Here is a 21113-nt window from a genome sequence, read left to right as displayed (position 1 = left end):
CCAGCACATCACCATCCATTGTGAAGGGAAGATATTACTTTCACCGACAACATCTTTTGAAAGGCCCCATAAATACAATTAGTGAAAAGGCCACACTGAATTCACATTATCAGTGACAACTCGTATGCACCAACACAATTATGATAGCTTTGTATGGCAAGTATAGGCATATTCTATTTTGCAACATTACTGTATAACCTCCTAATGCATTCAGTAAAAAATAATCCATTGTTGGTTGAATCAAAACCAAGTTTTCTCCACCAAGTGTCAGAATTGACATGTAAAATGAAAGGCAAGGGTGGTCTATGAGCCTTTAAATAAACTAGAAACAGGAGTTGGCCATTGAGCCCTCAAGCCTGCTCCCCATTCATTTTGATCATGGAACTCAATATCCTGATCCTCCCTTCCCCCATATCACTTGATCCCTTTAGCCTTTGGAACTATATCTAATTTCGTTTTGAAATCAGACAACATTTTGGGCTCAACTACATTCTGTGGTAGTGAATTCCACACGTGCATCACCCTTTGGGTGAAGAAATTTTTCCTCACCTCGTTCTAAAAGGTTTACCCCTATCCTGAAACTATGACCCCTAGTTTTGGACTCCCCTACCATTGGGAATATTTTTTCTGACTAACCTTGTTAGAATTTTCTATGAGATCCCCTCTCATTCTTCTAAACTCCAGTGAATATAACCCTAACTGACTTAGTCTCTCCTCATAGGACAGACCTGCCATCCCAGGAAACCACCTGGCAAACCTTCGCTGTACTCCCTCTATAACAAGGGTATTCTTCCTCAGATAAGGACAGCAAAACTGCACACAATACTCTAGGTGTGGACTCACCAATGCCCTATACAATTGCAGCAAAACATCCCTTTCCCTACACTCAAATCCTCTCGCTATGAAGGCCAACATATCATTTGCCTTCTTTACTGCCTGCTATACCTGCACTTACTTTCAGCGACTGACACACAAGGACTCACTGAATATCCTCTCTCAGATTTCATCCATTCAAGTAATAATCTGAATTCTTATTATTGTTACCAAAGTGGATAACCGTACATTTATCCACATTATACTGCATCTACCATGCAAACGCCCATATACTCAGCCTGTCCAAATCACGCTGAAGCATCTCTGCATCCCCCTCGCAGTTCACCCTCCCACCCAACTTTGTATCATCTGCCAATCTGGAGATCATACATACAGTTCCCTCTTCCAAATCATTAATATATTATGTGAACAGTTGGGGTCCTAGCACAGATTCCTTTGGAACCTCACTAGTCACTGAGTGCCAATCAGAAGATCCATTTATGCTAACTCTTTGCTTCATATCTGAAAACCAGCTTTTGATAATCCTCAAGACATTACCTGCAATCCTACGTGCTTTAACTTTTCATAGTAGTCTGTTATATGAGACCTTGTTTAAACCTTCTGAAAGTCTAAGTAAACCACATCCACCTCATTCTTCTTAGTAACTCTACTAGTTACATCCTCAAAGAATTCCATTAGATTTGTCAAGCGTGATTTCCTTTATGCTGACTTTGTCTGATTATACCACTGCCTCCCCAATGCAGAGTTGTGAAATCCCTGAAAATGGACGCTAGCAACTTCCCCAGTACCGACATTAGGCTCACTGTTTTCTCTCTACTTTCCTTTTTGAATAGCAGGTTTATATTAGCTACCCTCTGTAGGAACTATTCCAGAGTCCAAAGAAGTTTGGAAAATAACCACCAATGGAGCCACAATTTCCAGGACTACTTCCTTAAGTATTCTAGAGTGAAGATTATCAAGACCTGAAGATTTATCTACATTATACTGCATCAGCCATGTACATGCCCATATACGTTATGCTGCATCCTTCAATTTCCCCAAAACTATTTCTCTACTAATGCTGATTTCCTTCAGCTCCTCACTGAAACTTATTTCTCTCAGCACTTCTGGTACATTTATTCAAGTTTTCCTTGTGAAGATTGAAGCAAAGGACAAATTTAATTCCTCAGCCATTTCTTTACTCCCTGTTATGAATTCTCCAATTTCTGACTGTAAGCGACCTGCATTCATTTTTGTCAATCTTTTTTGCTTTACATACCTGTAGAAACTTTTACAGTCAATTTTTGTGATTCCTGCTAGCTTACTTTCATATTCTATTTTTCCCTTCTTAAATCAATCCCTTGGTCCTCCTTTGCTCAAACCTATTGCTTTTTCTCACAAATTTGTATGCTTCTTCCTTGAATCTGATACCATCTCCAACTCCCCCTGTAAGCCATGGTTTGGCCACAATTCTCTTGTGCAAAGCAGGAATAAACAACTTCTGGAGATCACCTATTTGTTCTTTAAATGCCTGCTATTGCCTGTCCACTGGCTTTCCTTTTAGTAATGTTTCCCAGTCCATTTGGCCAATTCATGCCTCATACCATTATTACCTTTATTGAGATTCAGGACCTTGGTCTCTGGTTTCTTGTCTAATGCTTTTTCCAACAACACCCTAACTGTTTGGTGGTCTGTATACCACCCCACCAAATGTTTTTAAACTTTTATAGCACCAATGCTTCAAACTAGATTGTTTTATCAGGGAAACATCCTCACTGCATCTAGTTTATCCAGCTCCATTAAAATTTTGTCTGTTTCAATCAGATCTCCTTTCATTCTTCTAAACTCGAGTGAATATAGGCCCAGTCAAACCAATTTCTCCTCATAGGAGTCTCAACAACCCAGTTTCAGTCTAGTGGTCTCACTAAGGCCTGTATAACTGCTGTAAGACATGCCTACTTCTGAACTCAAATCCTCTTGCAATGAAGGCCAACATACCATTTGCCTTCCTGATTGCTTTCTCCACCTGCCTCTCCAATTTCATTGACTGGTTACAAGGACACCCAGACCCCTTTGTACATCCACACTTCTCAATATTTCACCATTTAAATATGACTCTTCCTTTCTGTTTTTCATACCAAGAAGTGTATAATTTTGGCTCTATGTCTTACATTTTCAAATACACAAAAAGGGCAATACTGCATAAACTCCTCGGCGCAAATCTTTTGTTTATTTACTTTTTCCATTGCCACCTATGTTTTGCCTTGTACCTTTCTTCAATTTTGACATTTAAGCATTCCTGCCCTCCAGCCAGTTGCATACTCTTTCTCTGCACCCCTCCCACTTTCATCCCAATTTTGTGCCAGATGATAAACTGTTTATCAACAAAATCTTTCAGCTCTGATGAAACATCATCAACTTGAAAAACTGGTCTCAATTTTAGCCACAAAAACAGGTGGGTTGGTTTCAGGTCAGGATTTTAAAAATCTGAACCCTGACTCCAACTTATCCATTTCCAGGTTTCGGGGCTGTAGACAAGGGGGCAGGGAGCCAACTCACTCCAAGTATTTTAATAAGGCTGGCAGCAAATGATAATCAGCTTCGCAGGGTAGGTGGGTTTCCAATGCAGGGTGGCAAAATTTGCAAACATAAATTATAAATTTGGCACCTCTTGATCTGGTCTGGTCATTGAGATGTTACAGCAGATAAGAATTTTCAGTAGACAATTAAAAAAACAGCTCACATGATGATATGTTGGTGGGTGTGGTAAAGAAAACGTTAGACACATTGGGATGAGTTCAGATCTAACGATCTTTTCTCATCCTCGATATGTAACATACGTGGCATGATCACCAACAATGAACACTTTGCAGATGTTTGCAAAGCAGCTTTGGAAAGTGCCTTGCAGATGGTTACCTATTTAAGCTGCCATTGGAAGACAATGCATAATGTCAGTCATAATGTCAGTGGGAGAAAGGAAATTAGAGGAAATCTTCCATGTGAGCCATTTTTATTGATATACATTTCCAATTTAAAAGTCAACTCAGATTCATAAATAGTGCTAAGATTTTCCTCCATTTTATAATCCATCTCCCTACTCAGCTAAACCTAGTAATATTCACAATACTCCAGAAATTACCAATACAGCAACAGGCTCACAAATCAGTTTCTAAATATGAACTTTTTGGTACTTCTGACATTTGCCTCAAATAGTGAGCACAAAAATAAAATTTGGTGACCACAAAACTTAAAGTAACATACCTGGGTAAGTCTTTACGTAAGTCATCTTATTGAAATCTTCCGCCATGAGGAACTCCTGAAAAGAAAAATGTTGTAATTAAAGCACATCTCCATAAGCTAGACAAAATGCAGTGTTAAGAAGGTTAGAAGTCTCATAACAGAATTTTTTAATAGCTACATACTCTCAGAGAATAGTATAAGATAGTGGAATGGTGCATCGGCATCTTTCTAATCAGCATGGAGGGTGGTTAGATCCTTAGAGGGTTTATGGGTTCCCACACCCAGCAGACACGAACATCCTGCTGGATGCCATCTTGGAATTCAAAGACAAAGCTCTGGTCTCCACTCACTGTGAAAGACCAGAGCAACATTTGAACCTTTCAGTTCCCAAGGCAGATGCTGGAATGTTACCATGAAGCCAAATGTTCACTTGATGTTCTATAATCCACAATGTAATATTCTTCTGCCAAGTAGAGCTGTGTGCAATTGTCATGTACATTTTTACAGCAATAGACCCTTCCAGACGATTTAAAAGGCTATTTGTCATTAAGCAAACCCCTGAGAGTTAGTTGGGGTCAGAATTTTTTTTTTAAATAAAAAGTGTAAATCGTCAAGTCAGTTAGGATGCATCCTCCGCTGGTGAAAACATTCCGTGTATTTTGGAAGGGCTCTATTTTTAAAAGAAATATTTGAAATTTAAATTTGCCAATATGCTCGATTTGATCCAAACATCTTCTTGACCACAGCATGGATGCCCATCATGCCCAACTGAACAGTGGTTCCAGCAGCCACAGAGGTGGAGCAGCCACCCATCTTGCTAAAATGTAACGTTTGTTGCTCTAGGTTTTCAAGCACATACTCATACAGCTAGCTGACAAATATGCCTTCTAGCAGTTGTTCATCCAAGACTTTTCCGATCAGCAATATGATAATGATTTGCCTTTAACACGGTAAAAGGAATTCCACTGAACGTGGTTGTAGTTGATGCCCCAGATAGACAGAGGTCACAGCATAGTTACCCATCACCAAAATACAAATTCAAGAATGGCTCTCTGTCCAGAGAATTCAGTGAGAGGTTGATTGAGGCCAAAGACCTCCCACGGTGTAGGTGCTTCCAATATTTCCCATTATAAAAGGATAAATACTACTTTGGACTGGGATACTGAGAAATTTATACAATGAGTGCTGTAAATCTTTGGAATTCTCTACCTGCGAGCATTGTGCATGCTTCAGTGTTGGATATATCCAAAGCGAAGATAGATTTTTCTCTCAAAACACCAAGAGATATGGAGAAAGTAGACAATGGGAAAATAGAGTGCAGACAGAAAATCAATCGTGACTATATTGAATGTTGTATGGGCTACAGGGCCCAGTCTATTCTTGCTCTTATTTCCTATATTAAAGAACAAAGAATGAAATACAACCCAGGAACAGGCCCTTCAGCCCTCCAAACTTGTCCAATCATAATGCCCTAACTAAAAAACCCTTCTGCCCTTACTTGGTTCATATTCCTCTATTCCCTCTCTATTCATATACCCACCCAGAGGCCTCTTAAATGTTGTTAATGTGCCTGCTTCCACCACCTCTCTGGCAGCACGTTCCAGGCACCCACCACTCTGTGTGAAAAATGTCCCCTGCACATCTCCCTTAAACTCTTCCCATCTCACCTTGAACCTGTGCCTCCTTGTAATTGACACTTCCTCCCTGGGAAAAAGCCTCTGACTATCCACCCTGTCTATGCCTCTCAATTTTGTCGACGTCCATCAGCCTCCATCTTTCCAGTGAAAACAATCTTAGTTTATTCAACCTCTCCTCATAGCCAACACCCTCAAGACCAGGCAACATCCTGGTGAACGTTCTTTGCATTCTTTCTAAAGCTTCCATGTCCTTCTGGTAGTGTGATGACCAGCACTGCATGCAATACTCCAAATGCAGCCTAACCAAAGTTTTATATAGCTGCAACACAATTTCTCAACTATCGTACTCAATGTCCAGCTGATGAAGGCAAGTATGCCATATGCCTTCTTAATCACCTTGGCTTCCTATGTTGCCACTTTTAGGAATATACAGTATAATTCACACCTAAATTTGACCCTCCAAAATGCATCACCTCACATTTGTCCAGATTAAACTCCATCTGCCGTTTCTGTGCCCAAGTCTCCAATCTACGTCCATATCCTGTTGTAAGCTCTGACAATGCCCGACATTGTCAGCAACTCCACTAATTTTTGTGCCATCTGCAAACTTACTAATCAAACTACCCACATTTTCCTCCAGATCATTTATAAATACTACAAACAGCAGAGGTCCCAGCACTGACTCCTGAGGAACACCACTACCTACAGATCTCAATTCTGAAATACACTTTTCCACTGCTACTCTGTCATCTTTAATCAAGCTAGTTCTGTAACCCTTTAGCAGTACACCCCAAATCCCATGATTTTAATTTTGCATCTGTCTGCCATGTAGGACCTTGTCAAATGCTTAAAGTCCATATAAACTATATCCACAGCTCTGCCCTCATCAATTATCCTTGTCACCTCTTCAAAACTTCTTATTAAACTCATGAGTTTCCCTTTCAATTTGTTAATGTGCATGTTGCAGTGTCATTGCCTTGAACTATTGATTGCAGCAGGCAGAGATTAAAGCAGACTTGCTGCATGCCTTAAAACAGTGACAACATAAGTGTCCCTGGATGTGTAAATTAGAGGGATTAGTGGGGTTACAAGGATAGAACCGGGGTGGGATAGTTGTCAGTGCACACTCGATGGGTCAAACAGTCTCCTTCTGCACTGTAGAAATTTTATGATTCTATTCTACGAACCTGTTTGACTGGGTGCATGGTATGGTTGTCTCAAAATCTCCATTCCAGAATCAGGGAACACCAGGATAAATCCATCATCACCAGAAGAATTCAGGATCAGAGCTAAATAATCTAGGGACTGAAGAAAATTACCCATAGCCATTCCTGGAGGGAAACAGCTGATTCAAGTGGAATAATGAAAGTCCTTTAAAGTAGGTCACTAAGGAGTGGGAAAGGGTGGCAGGGGCAGGGGCAGGGGGAAAAAAAAAAACATGCCACAAAAGGAGAAGAAATATAAATAATTCAGTGGAACAATTGTAAATTGGTGCACTTAGGGCATTACTGAAGTCTGAATAAAGCAATGAGATGAACATTACGCCCAACACTGAACATAAAATCCACACATTTCTTTTATATTATCTCTGATTTTCTTTCGGCAAGAGACAAGAATGGTAATCCTAATCCTTATAACTAGAACAGAGATAGGACAACATGCAGGCATACATACCACAATTGCTCCATTATCCTGCCCTATAAACATCCGTTTGCTGTCAGGATTGTAGGATATGGCAGAGCAGGGCGCTTTAAAAATAGAAGTGCATAGTTAACGTTAGCTGTTCACATCAGAAAACATCTACATTATTCTTTAAAAAAATATTTTATGGAATACGTAAAAAGTTTTTTGTAAGGATAAAACCCGATACCCATTTCTGCTTACAACAATGCTTTTTCTAAAAAAAAAGATTGATGGTTGTATCACCTTCCTCGATCCATTCAAACATTATGGCCGGAATTCTCCGATCTTGTATGCCCCATTCCTAACAAGAACAGAGAATTTGGCACTCATTCACTGCAGCTGAACTGGAGAATCCAGCCACGGGCAAGGTAGGAGAATTTGGGCCTACATTTCTCCCACGCTGAATTAAAAAAAGGCAAGCATCAAAAGCTGATTTAAAGTTTATTTATTAGTCGCAAGCCGGCTTACATTAACACTGCAATTAAGTTACAACGAAAATCCCCTAGTTGCCACGCTCCAACATCTGCTCAGGTATACTGAGGGAGAATTTAGAGTTCTCAACGCACATAACCTGCACATCTTTCAGGCTGTGGTAGGAAACTGGAGAACCCGGAGGAAATCCACACAGACACAGGGAATGTGCAGACTCCGTACAGACAGTGACCCAGGCCAGGAATCGAACCCGGGTCCCTGGCACTGCAAGGCAGCAGTGCTAACCAATGTGCTGCCCTAATTTGGAGTAATAAAATTGGAGTACTGGACAAAGTCCCTAAACTACCAATTTCTAAACAGTCAGATATAGAATTCAAACGATATACTCAATATTGTGCTTCCCTACCACGCATTGCTTCATTCACTGTCCTCAAAAAAAAGTTTTATATTTCTATTTTGAGCCAAATGGCCTTCCTCTGCACTGTAAACGTTCTGTTCTTGCTCTTCCTGATATATATATTAATGATCTAAACTGTGGCGTTCAGGGCATGATTTCAAAATCACAAATGATCATGACGATACAAAGATTGGAACTGTTATCAACTGTGATGAGAATAACCTTGAACTTCAAAAGGACATAGCAATATCAGTGAATTGGGAAGACGGCAGATGAAGTTCAACACAGAGAAGTGAGAGAGGATTCATTTTGGGAGGAAGAATATGGAGAGATAAAGTTAAAGTTTATTTGTCACAAATGAGGTTTACGTTGACACTGCAATGAAGTTACTATGAAATTCCCCAAGTTGCCATACTCTGCCACTTGTTCAGGTCAATACGCCTAACCAGCACATCTTTCAGACTGTGGGAGGAAACCCACGCAGACACGGGGAGAACATGCAAAATCCACACTGATGGTGACCAAGCATAAAAGCAAACGGGGAAACCCTAAAAAAGATGCAGAAACAGGAAGTGTATATGCATATATGCCATTGAAGATGGCAAAGTGTGTTGAGAGAGCAGTTAATAAAGCATATAATTTCTCAGGCTTTACAAATACGGCATAGAATAGAGGAGTATATGTTGAACGTGTACAAGACAGTCAGTTGGCCTCATCGGAAGTACTGCATCCAATTCTGGCCATCATATTTGAGGAAGAATGCAAAGATAAGGGAGAGAATATGGAGGAGATTCAGAAGAATTATTCCAGGAATAAAGAACTGTAGCTATGAAGGTAGATTTAGAGGAGCTGGGACTGTTCCCTCTGGAGATAAAGAACCTGAGAGTAGACCTGATGGAGCTATGCACAGTCCTGAAAGTTATGGACAGCATAAGTTATGGGAAACTGCTTCCACTCAAGAACTAGAGGGCACAGATTCAAAATAACTGTCAAAAGTAGTAAAAGTGGTGCGAGGAAAATGTTTTTACCCAGACAGATAGTGATTGGAATCTGGAATCAACTTCTTGAGAGGGTGGTGTAGGCAGGTTTGAATGGGGTATTTGAAAAGGGAATTGGATTGCTATCCGAAAAGTAAGAATGTGCAAGGTTATGGAGATAAGGCAGGGGTGTGGGGCTCAGCAGAAAATTATTTTGGAGAGCCAATGCAGACTCAATGAGTTAAATGACTTCTTAAGTTAAATCTCTTTTGATGCCCTGCCACAGCTTGAATTTGAAAAAAAGTTTCTGTACAGGAAGTATTTGCTGCCAATATTGGAAATGACAGAACCTCTGGACTAACCCCACTCCAGAGTTAACCACTATCTTCCTGTATAAAAACGTGCCTCAAGTTTCCAAGAGGGACACTATCTGCAGAATGTATACAGTCAGTTTGCCAAGGTAAAGTTTCCTTGAAGGTAATCACTTTGTGACTTGAGCAAAGCCAACCCGATCTTAAGATAACAAGCTGGGATCATAGGTAGGCTTGGGGGAAAATTCTGTCAGAGTGAGGCTGGAGATCACAAGGTTAGCAAACTTTTCTGTGTCCAAATAAATGCTGGATGCTGTAGTCTTCAATTAACTAATTCAATTTTCTGTGCCGAGTAGAACACACTTGTGCTTTCAATCAGCTGCTGATCACAGGTCTAATGTACCAGAAAGATAAATCAATTGGCTGAATTAAATTATTTCCTGCAGCAGGAGATAGAGACCTAAATCAGTGGTTTCAGTTTACTGCTGGTCACTGCAGTTACAGGTGAGTCACACTGGATGGTGATCACAGATACTTATGTTTGCAGTACAGTGGCACAGTGGTTAGCACTGCTGCCTCACAACACCAGGGATCCAGGTTCAAATCGGACCTTCAGTGACTGTCTGTTTGGAGTTTGCACATTCTCCCCATGTCTGCATCGGTTTCCTCTGGGTGTTCTGGTTTCTTTCCATAGTCCAAAGACGTGCAGGTTAGGTTGTTTGGCCATGCTAAATTGACCCTAGAGTCAGGGAGATTTGCAGGGTAAATAGTGGGGTTACAAGGATAGAGCTAGGTTATCGTCGGTGCAGGGTTGATCGGCTGTATGGCCTCCTTCAGCACTGCAGAGATTCTATGACCCAAGTGTCCGTGAATTCGGGCATAATATGGTGCACCACAACCTACACACTACCCTCTCTCAAATGGAACAAAAGTCAGCAAAACTGGTGGCAACTTAAAGGTACAGAAACAGATATCTGTACACAAGTCATTGAAGGTGGCATGGCTTTAAGAATAGGCACATCTTTGGGTGAAAGAACCTTTTTTTTAAAAAAGTCATTCATGGAATGTTGCTGGCTAGGCCAGCAACCCATTTATTGCCAATCCTTAATTGCCCTTGAACTGAAGGATTTTAAGAACCAACCACATTGCTGTGGGTCTGGATTCACATGTAGGCCAGACCAGATAAGGCTGGCAGATTTTCTTAACTAAAGACCATTAGTGAAGCAGATGTTTTTTAATGACAATTGACAATGGTTTCATGGTTATTGCTAGACTCATAATTCCAGATTTTTAACAAATTCAAATTTCACCATCTGCTGTGGTGGAATTCGAACCAAAGTCTCCAGTGCATTATCTTGAGTCTCTGGATTACTAATCCAATGATAATATCACTCTTTCACTGCCTTCCTTGGCAGAATTGAAGATTGCAGATATTTGAGCAGTTATGTCCACAAATCATTTCATAAAGTTCTGCAAACTTTTGTGCTATTTATTTTGATGATATAACCCTTCCTGTACTGGCAACATATGTTATTACTGTAAAGAATCTCTTAATTTTCCAACTCTGAATGAAAGAGTCATTTCAGATGTGGCCAGATGATCTGAATTTGAACTAGATTAAGCAATTATTTGAGTAAAAGCAATTCTCAACTCCAGGTCATGGTACTGCATGTGGTTACACCACGTGAAGGTATCTCCACATTAAGTTTGTGCAAGTTGTGCAACATAATTTCAAAATATTTGAAAATTTGTGCAACATAATTTCAAAATATAACTTTTGTTTAAAACTGACATCTTGGAAGAAGCAGTGTTGTTTCAATAAACCATGATCATTTCAACTTTTCCTGTTGCTATGCTACATCCAAAGACAGAGCTGAACTTGGAACATTTACAAAATGCTGCAATTTTCCCGGAATAAGTTTTCAAATACAGAAGACAGGATAAGAAGTGGTACCTGGGAAGATTGTAGCTGCAACAATGCTTCTGAAAAATATTTCAAAATGGCAATATCTAAATAGCCAGACGGCACTGGCCATCTCATGTGATGGTCTCACAAGACAGTAACATCACAACGCCTGCAGGCCAAAGGAATCATCTGTTTGTTTATGTGACCAAAAACTTTAAAGAAAGCAAGAGAGCATTTCTATTTCAAAAAACAAAACAAAGTCAGCCTGACTTTGCCACACATCCCTGTGGCTGCAGGTTTGAGCCCCATATTAGTCCAAATTCAGATCATCTGGCCACATTGAAATGCCTCTTTCATCCTGAGTTGGAAAATCAAAAGGTTCTTCACAGTAATAACATAAATGTTGCCAGGGCAGGAAGGGTTATATCATGAAGCAATGACTTTGGAATGTGGTTTTCCGTGATATTTCCTAAAGTCAGAGCATAATGAACAATGAAATAATCTTGTGCTTATGAAAAAAATGAATAACTTTGCATCCTTCATATCCTCAATATGTCCCAAAGCACACAGATTACTCTTGGAGACTTTACGGTGGAAAAAATTGCAATTTCCAAACAGGGTCCAACATAAATTAATCGGTTTTGATGCTGTCACAGTGGGACCCAGTTTAGTTTGTCCTTCAGATAATTCTATGTAAACTCTTATGTCCACCTAGTCAGGTGGCACTTACGATAGTGCAGTACTTTCTTAGTACTTCTTGGAATATTAGCATGAATTATGTGCTCCAGGCCTAAAGAAGAACGCCACATCTGAACCAAATGATCATAACAACACAAATTGTAGACAATCCCTGCCAGGGATTTTTCTTATTTATTCAAGAGATGTGGGTGTCATTTGTTGTCTAATTGCTCTTGAACTGGATGCAAAATTCTTTCCCTAAAGCGTACTAGTAAACCAGTTGTTTTTATTTAAATGACAATTAACAATGCTTTCCTGGTCTCATCAGACTTTTAATTCCTGATTTCAATTGAATTCAAATTCCACCATCTACCATAGCAGGGTTTAAACCAGGCCCCCCAGGCTTTACCCTGAGTCTCTAGATTACTAATCCAGTGATAATATCACAAGGCCAGCACCTCCCATGAAAGCTAAAGAAACAAAAAGGAAAGAACAACATGAAATAATTGATAAAATACTCAGTCAACTCTTAAGAGAAGGACAACAATAATTTGGGGGCTGGTTGGATGGAATGAGGTGAAGAAGGTAGGTAAATAATGGAGGACCAGGGAGGAGAATCTCTCAATCGTTTCCGGGGAACTATTTGAATGTTCCATAGAGAAGGGGGGAGGGAGTTTATTGGGCCAAAGTAAAATCCCATACTCAGTGGGAAGGGATACCAAAGATGAAATACTGAACAGTGGGATGCAGGAAGGGACTGAAATGTTGGACTGGATAATGTACAATGCAAACAAAAGAAAGCAATGTCCCATGAAAAAGGAGTACTTGGACATGATATGATACTCATTGAGGTGGAAACTGTTATTTGGTTGGTCTGCAGCAGGAAACAGGAAAGAGTTGAATTCCTGCATTGTCTGAGGAGAGGTAAAGATAGAATTATTGATAAGTGGATGGATGGGGTGGCATAATTCAAGAAAAAGCTGTAGGACTTACATAATGATGGGCTGAGTGACAGACTAGGCAGATAGTTGGGGTAATGAATAAATGAACAAGCAAGCACAAAGAATCGTAACTTCCTCAGAGTGGCAATCAGTGTCGGATTGCCACTCTGTATCAACTTACTTGCACTGAAATCTTAGATGCCTGTCTCACCCTCCCATCCTGACACAAACAGGATGAGATTCAGACAGCTAAGGTCCTTGGCTCCAGCAGTGATGTGTAAAAAGGAGCAAGACAAAGGAGGATTGCGTCCTTTTTTATGGCATTAGCTGCGGCAAAGCAGGTGAGTTTAAATGTCTCATTGAAAATAACAGGCCAGGAAGAAAGTAAATGAATGTAGGGAGCATGGGTTCACACATCACAGTGGGAGCGCGGAGGGGGTGAGTGAGTTGGACATCAGGTGATAGGGGGTAGGGGTAGTGCATGGTATGTCAAATATCAGAAGAGGTGCGGTCAGGGGTTGTTCAAGAGTAGGGATTGGTATCCAATGCAGGGGCCAGTCTGAGTGTTTAATTATGCTGAAGTTAGAAGTGCTTTTATTTCTAACTTGCACAGAGTAACTGAGTGTAAAACTGACAGGAGCATCCAAAGTTAGCAATTAAATAATTTTGTCAGATGTTTTCCAGCCCAGTGCAATTGTCCAAAGGAAGTCAGCGATTCGGGACAATTGCTGGATAAATCCTTACTGGAGATCTTCTGAGGGGGATTATCCAGCATTTGTTTGGGGTACCCCCAAATTCTGATGCTGGGGAGGGGTTTCAGGAAGTTATGGGCCATTGATTCCTAATTGTGGAGTTAATGGGAAGACGTGTAACACAACAGATTGGGAAGCAAATAGCTGGGGCGATAGTGTCCTCTGAGATTGGTGTTAAAGTGAGCTAACAGGGAATTCCCATTTATGCTGGTCATTACTCCCCAAGCCGATCAGACATCCTGTTATTATGAGACTTGCCAGCAGACCTCAATAGCCATTGCGCCAAATAAGGGATATTTTGTGATTTTAATCATTTCAAACCAACAAATACCATTTGTATGTTTCAAATGACGCTGCAGTTATAACCTCAGCATCCATAGGTCTTCATGGAAAGTTTCACAATTTGCACATTTAACGGTACAGCTTTCTATGATTATTTTGATCACTTTGCGACTTCACAATATCACAAACAATTAGAAAGATTAAAGAATCTGTCTGCTATAGCTACTTCCCTTATAATTAATCAAATGAAGGAAAAATCTTATCATTCCAATAGAAACCATTTAATCACAAATATCACACATTCCTAGAACATTTTGCAAAAGCAACTTAAAATCAATCCAAAATTCAGAAGAGTGACATATTAGTGAATACTACATTCAAACAACCCTATATCTATTCATTTGAATTTTTACTCACCTGATACGGTGTGAAAGATGCTTGGCCAATACTGACCACTGTCTCGTTTCAACCACACACGTATTGTTCTGTGGACAATAAAAGATATGGACATTAATAAATGGTGGATTCGCACAAACTGGTACCTTCCCATTGGATGGAACATGTAATCCTTTCTTGAAAAATAAGTAAGTTTCAGTGACAATAAATTGAATCTATTGGCCTCAGTTAGAACATAGAACACTACAGCACAGTACAGGCCCTTCGGTTCTTGATGTTGTGCCGAGCTACGTCCGAACCGAAGATCAAGCTATCCCACTCCCTGTCATTCTGGTGTGCTCCATGTGCCTATCCAATAACCGCTTGAATGTTCCCAAAGTGTCCAACTCCACTATCACAGCAGGCAGTGCATTCCACACACCAACCACTCTGAGTAAAGAACCTACCTTGGATATCCCTCCTATGTCTCCCACCATGCCCCTGGTAACAGCTACATCCACCCGAGGTAATAGTCTCTGAACGTCCACTCTATCTATCCCCCTCATCATCTTATAAACTTCTATTGTCGCCTCTCATTCTCCTCTGCTCTAAAGAGAAAAGCCCCAGCTCCCTCAACCTTTCCTCATAAGACCTACCCTCCAAACCAGGCAGCATCCTGGTAAATCTCCTCTGCACTCTCTCCAATGCTTCCACATCCTTCTTATAGTGAGGTGTCCAGAACCGAACACAATATTCCAAATGTGGTCTCAAGAAGGTCTGGCATAGTTGCATCATAACCCTATGGCTCTTAAACTCAAAGCCCCTGTTAATAAATGCAAACAAACTATAAGCCTTCCCCACCACTCTATCCACTTGAGTGGCAACCTTCAGAGATCTGTGGATATGAACCAAGGTCTTTCTGTTCCTCCACATTCCTCAGAACCCTGCTGTTGAACCTGTAATCTGCATTCAAGTTTGTCCTACCAAAATGAATCACCTCACACTTATCAGGGTTAAACTCCATCTGCCACTTTTCAGCCCAGCTCTGCATCCTATCAATGTCTCTTTGCAGCCTACAAACGCCCTCTACCTCATTCACTAATCCACCAATCTTGGTGCCATCAGCAAATTTACTAATCCACCCTTCAGCCCCTCTTCCAAGTCATTGATAAAAATCACAAATAACAGAGGACCCTGCACTAACCCCTGTGGTACACCGCTGGTAACTGGTCTCCAGTCTGAAAATTTTCCCTCCACCACCACCCTCGGTCTTCTATGAGACAGCCAGTTAATTATCCAATTGGCTAGATTTCCTTCTGTCCCACACCTCCTTACTTTCTTCATGAGCCTACCATGGGGAACCTTATCAAATGCCTTACTAAAATCCATGTGTATGACATCAACTGCTCTACCTTCATCTACATACTTAGTTACCTCCTCAAAGAATTCAGTCAAATTTGTGAAGACTTACCCCTCACGAATCTGTGCTGACTATCCTGGATTAAGCTGCATCTTTCCAAATGGTCATAAATCTTATCCCTCAGGACCTTTTCCATTAACTTACCGACCACTGAAGAAAGACTAACTGGTCTACTATTACCAGGGTCATTCCTATTTCCTTTCTTGAAGAGAGGAACAACATTCTCCACTCTCCAGTCCTCTGGCAAAATTCCCGTGGATGGTGAGGGCCCAAAGATCAAAGCAAAAGGTCCACAATCTCATCTCTTGCCTCCCAAAGTATCCTAGGATGTATCCCATCTGGCCCAGGGGACTTATTGACCCTCAGGTTTTTCAAAATTGCTTATACATCTTCCCTCAGAACATCAACCTCCTCCATCTATCCGCCTATATCACACTCACATCTTCAAAAACATGGCCGCCCTCCCTAGTGAGCACTGAAGAAAAGTATTCATTCAACGCCTCACCCATGCACAAGTTCCCACTACCATCCTTGACTGACCCTAACCTCACCCTGGTCATTCTTTTATTTCTCAAATAAGAGTGAAAAGCCTTGGGGTTTTCCTTGATCTGACCCACCAAGGACTTCTCATGCCCCCTCCTAGCTCTCCTAAGTCCTTTTGTTTTTAAACTCATTCCTTGCTACCTTGTAACCCTCAAGTGACCCAACTGAACCTCATTTTCTCATCATTACATATGCTCCCTCTTTCCTCTTGACAAGATATTCAACCTCCAAAATTTGCACTTTGCCTATTATCTTTTAGGAGAAAAAGGCTGGAAACTTTTCTATCTTGAAGCAATTTACAGTTTTCCCTGTAGTTCAGAATACTTTTAGCATTTTTAACTAGGACAAGGATGTCAGTCCATTCAGATGGAAATTTCATACTTGCTACTGGGCACACTTCTATGCAAGTTTAATTACACAAGGGATGCATTTCTTCTACATTAATCCTTGCATTTTAGTTTTAACAGCAATGCGTTTAACTTAATTACAGGAAAACGGCAAAAATTCATAGCAGCCTTATTATAGAGGTATACAGCACAGAAAACGGTCTTTTGGTCCACAACATCTGTACTGCTCAAGACAAACCATCTATTCAAATCTGCTAAGTTTCTTCCTGTTTATCTATGCCCCTCATAATTTTATACATTCAATCACATCCTCACTCAGCCTCCTTTACTTCAAGGAAAGCAACCCCAAACCAAAACTCACCAGCGCAGGAAACATCTTGATAAATCTCCTCTGCACCCTTTCCAATGTTATCATATCCATCCTAAAATGGGGATTCCAGAACTGTACACAATACCCTAGCTGTGGCCTAACCACAATTTTATATAGTTCCAGCATAACCTCCCTACTCTTAAACCCTATGCTTTGGCTAATAAAGGAAGTACATTATCTGCCCTTTTAACCATTCGTCCACCTGTCCTGCTACCTTAAGGGACCAGTGTACACGCATGCCAAGATCCCTCTCATCCTTGGTGCTTCCCAAGACCCTGCCATTCACCATGTATTCCCTTGCTTTGCTTGTCCTGTCTAAGTGCACACATCTGGATTAAATTCCACTTGCCATTGATCAGCACATCTGACCAGCCTGCATCCTCCTGTATCAGAGACTGTCCTCCTCACTGTTTACCAGCCCACCAATTTTTATATCATCCGCAAATATACTGACCAAGCCTCCTACATTTAAGTTAAATCATTTATATCAACCACAAATGGCAAGGGCCACCCTGCGGGGTCCCACAGGACAGTCTTCCAGTCCAAAAAAACAGTTCTCGACCATCACCCTCTGCTTCGTGCCAATCAGCCAACTCTGGATCCATTTTGCCAAATTTCCTTGCATCTCATAGGCTCTTGCCTTCACTATCAGTTTCCCATTCAAAAGCCTTGTTGAAATCTAAGGAGATTATGTCAAACACATTACTCTCATCTATACATCTGGTCACCTCTTCAAAAAAACTCAATCAAACCAGTCAGACATTACCTCCTCATACCAAAGTGATACTGACTGTTCTTGATTAATCCCTGCCTCTCCAAATGCAGATTAATTCTGTTTTGCACCACTGAGGTTAAACCAACTGGCCTGTAGTTTCCTGGTTTACCTGTTCCTTCTTTCTTAAATAATACTGTTTTGACATAGTTTGTCAGAGAGAATGCAAGTATATAAGACTGTTAAATGCAACTCACCAAGGGATAAGAACACCACAAGAACTAAAGGTTTAAAAAAAGTTCTGTGTTTTAAGCAAGATAAGGACAAAATTACTGGAAAAAGCACCCTTTCTGTACTCAATACAAATATTTCAATGAGTTTGAGAGCAGGATTTTTTGTCAACACATGCCCCAAGACCAGAAATTCCTGCCCAAGTTCAATGGACCTTTAAATGATCAACCAACTTTTCTGTTCCACTCACTATGATTCCCGTGACAGGCTAGGCCAGAAAGTTTACCCCCCATTTATTTTAAATTGTCTAGCTTCACATTTTTTCTAAAATAATTTTAATGGTTAACTGTTGTCCAATTTGTCTGAACAAAAATTACTGCCTTCAACCTTTGTCACATTGTGAATGTTCAATATCATAGGACGTTAAAAGATTTTTAAAAAAAACAAGCAATCTTAATATATCTATAACCAAGTATTAGTATTTACTTTGAAAATACATAAATTGAGTGAATCCGTTCTAGCATGGTCATTTTGACTATTAAAATGTTTTTAAACTTCAGCTATATGGTTTACATGACAACTTTTTTCTACAAAACTAAAGAAAAAGAATTCTAGGTTAAAAATTTGGTCACTTCAGTTACATTCAGACCTACTGCCACGATTCATGTGGAGCAGTGAATATTTGTAAAACAAAATTTCCTCTGCTTGAAGCTGAAAGAGGAGTTTTATCAGTAAGTTTAGCATTGTCTAAACTGTAGAGCAAAACCACAGCACAGGGATCTCACCCTTTACAAACCAAGTTCATTGATTAGGCCGTGGGTTTAATAAGGCATAAGACAGAACCAACTCTAACAAAATAACCAAGACTTGGGACCTATTCTAACCTAAAATATTCCATAATAGCTGCTTCATAGTTAGGAAATCTTTTAGTTCAAATTTAAAAATCATAGAATCAATGCAGCCCATAAGAAGTCCATTCAGCCCATCAAGCCTGCACCAACAACAATCCCACTTCTATCTCCATAACCCCATACATTTACCCAGCTAGTCCTCCTAACATTAAGGGGCAATTTAGCATGGCCAATCAACCTAACCTACACATCTTTGGACTGTGGGAGCAAACTGGAGAACCCAATAGAAACCCCACGCAGACACAGGAAGAATGTACAAATTCTACCCCATCACTCAAGGCCAAAATTGAACCCTGGTCTCTGGCACTGTCATCATGGGCCTATTTCCATGCTGTAAACCGCTATGACTCCAATTGAGCACGGCCAATCCACCTAACCCACACATCTTTGGAGTGTGGGAGGAAACCGGAGTACCTGGAGGAAGAGGCCCTTTGGGTCTGCACTGAACACAATCCCACCTAGGCCCTACCCCCCTGTATCCGTACACATTATACCCACTAATCCCTCTAACCTACACATCCCTGGACACTAAGGGGCAATTTCTTAGCATGGCCAATCAACCTAACCTGCACATCTTTGGACTGTGGGAGGAAACCAGAGCATCCGAGGAAACCCACACAGACATGAGAATATGCAAACTCCACACAGACAGTGACCCGAGCCAGGAATCAAACCCAGGACCCTGGAGCTGTGAAGCAGCAATGCTAACCACTGTGCTACCATGCCACCCTAAACCCATGCAGAAACAGGGAGAACTTGCAAACTCCGCACAGTCACTCGAGGCCAGAATTGAAACCAGATCTATGGCATCGAGAGGCAGCAGTGCTAACCAGACATCTCAGATGGTTGTGGGATGGAGCTGAACAACATCACAAAGATAGGGAGAAGTGAAGTTGTGGATCCGGTGTGGAGCGGTTAGTGGAGGGGTTGTTTTGAATACAAGGAGAATTTTTGTTTAACCGTGAACCTGTGTAAGTCAGTGAGCACAGGAGTGATGGGTAAACAGGACGCGGAGTGTGTTTGAATGCAGCTAGCAGTTTTAGGTTGCCTCAATTATATGGAAAGAGGCTGATGAAGATCACACCAGAGTAGTTAATTCTAGAAGTAACAAAAAAGCATGAAGTAGACTTTCAGCAGTAGATGAACTGAGGCAGAGCAAAGTCAGGCAATATTACAGGAGTGAAAATAGGTGGTCTTAGCGATAGTCCAGATATATTGTTATAGCTCATTGTAGGATCACATAACACCAAGATTGCAAACATTCTGGTTCAGCCTCAGATAGTTGTCAGGGAGAAGGATGGAGAGTAGGGAGCAGAGTTTTTTTGTATAGTCCCAGGTGACCATAGACTGGTGCTGATTTGACCTGAAGATCAACACAACTCAGGCGAAGAGCAAAGTTAAGGCAGGGCTACGGGGAATTGAACCCATGCTGTAGATATCGCTCTACATCACTAACCAATGTCTGGCCAACTGAGCTAAATCAACCCACTTTGCGGCAGAGACTGAAGACAATAAGCTTTGTTATCAGGATAGTTAATTGGAAGAATGTTGTATTTATCCAGTATGGCACATGTAGTTTTGAGACAATTGACGAGTCTGGAGAAGAATTGATGAGGTAGAACTATGCATCATCAGTGTGGTAACTGAAGTTTTGACTTTTGAAATTGATACTTTAGACACTCAGCTAAGCAACATATTATTGTGTAATAAGGATAAACATACTCTGTGCCTCAACTGGCATTAACATCAGTGTCATTTAAACAGTTCATACCCTACTGAAAGATTTACAAACTGTCAAAACATTTCAGCAGTTCTGGGTACATTTGCTACATCTGCCTGGTTTCTCAAACATTTCAAAAAATGATTTAAAGGTTTTGGAAAAAAAAGTATGCAAAACAAAACTTTTTTTTTGTGTGGCGCAGTAAAACTTCCAAAAAAGTTAAACCATTTTAAACCAAGAATTAAGTTTGATTGTAAATCTTTGTAAAATCCCATCACGCTGGTTAATACGTTTCCAGTGAAGATGCAATCGTTTGAAAAGGGGTAATATTTTCCTAAAAGAATGTAAACAAGAAAAGCTCCTCATACAATGTCATCTCGGTGGCAACACTGATACAATAACTCTTTCCCCTCAAAAGCACTTCCCCTCCCCCTG

General features: G+C 40.6%; 1 protein-coding gene across 2 annotated transcripts in view; it reads right to left on the bottom strand.

Annotated features, from left to right (window-relative positions):
* wdfy1 (WD repeat and FYVE domain containing 1) overlaps positions 1 to 21113 on the bottom strand; it is a 67739-nt gene that overhangs the window by 45838 nt on the left and 788 nt on the right. For both annotated transcript variants that reach the window (XM_080185526.1, XM_080185527.1), the window contains exons 2-4: positions 14467 to 14534; positions 7365 to 7438; positions 4075 to 4129 (exon numbers count right to left, since the gene is read on the bottom strand). In XM_080185526.1, the coding sequence (XP_080041652.1) occupies positions 4075 to 4129; positions 7365 to 7438; positions 14467 to 14534 (197 nt within the window). The remainder of the gene's footprint in view (positions 1 to 4074; positions 4130 to 7364; positions 7439 to 14466; positions 14535 to 21113) is intronic.

This window comes from Carcharhinus amblyrhynchos, chromosome 3, assembly GCF_965287045.1.
Source record: "Carcharhinus amblyrhynchos chromosome 3, sCarAmb.v2.hapA, whole genome shotgun sequence".
Lineage (NCBI taxonomy): Eukaryota > Metazoa > Chordata > Chondrichthyes > Carcharhiniformes > Carcharhinidae > Carcharhinus > Carcharhinus amblyrhynchos.
Note: the sequence above shows the minus strand (reverse complement) of the source record. Positions and strands in the feature narration are given on the sequence as shown.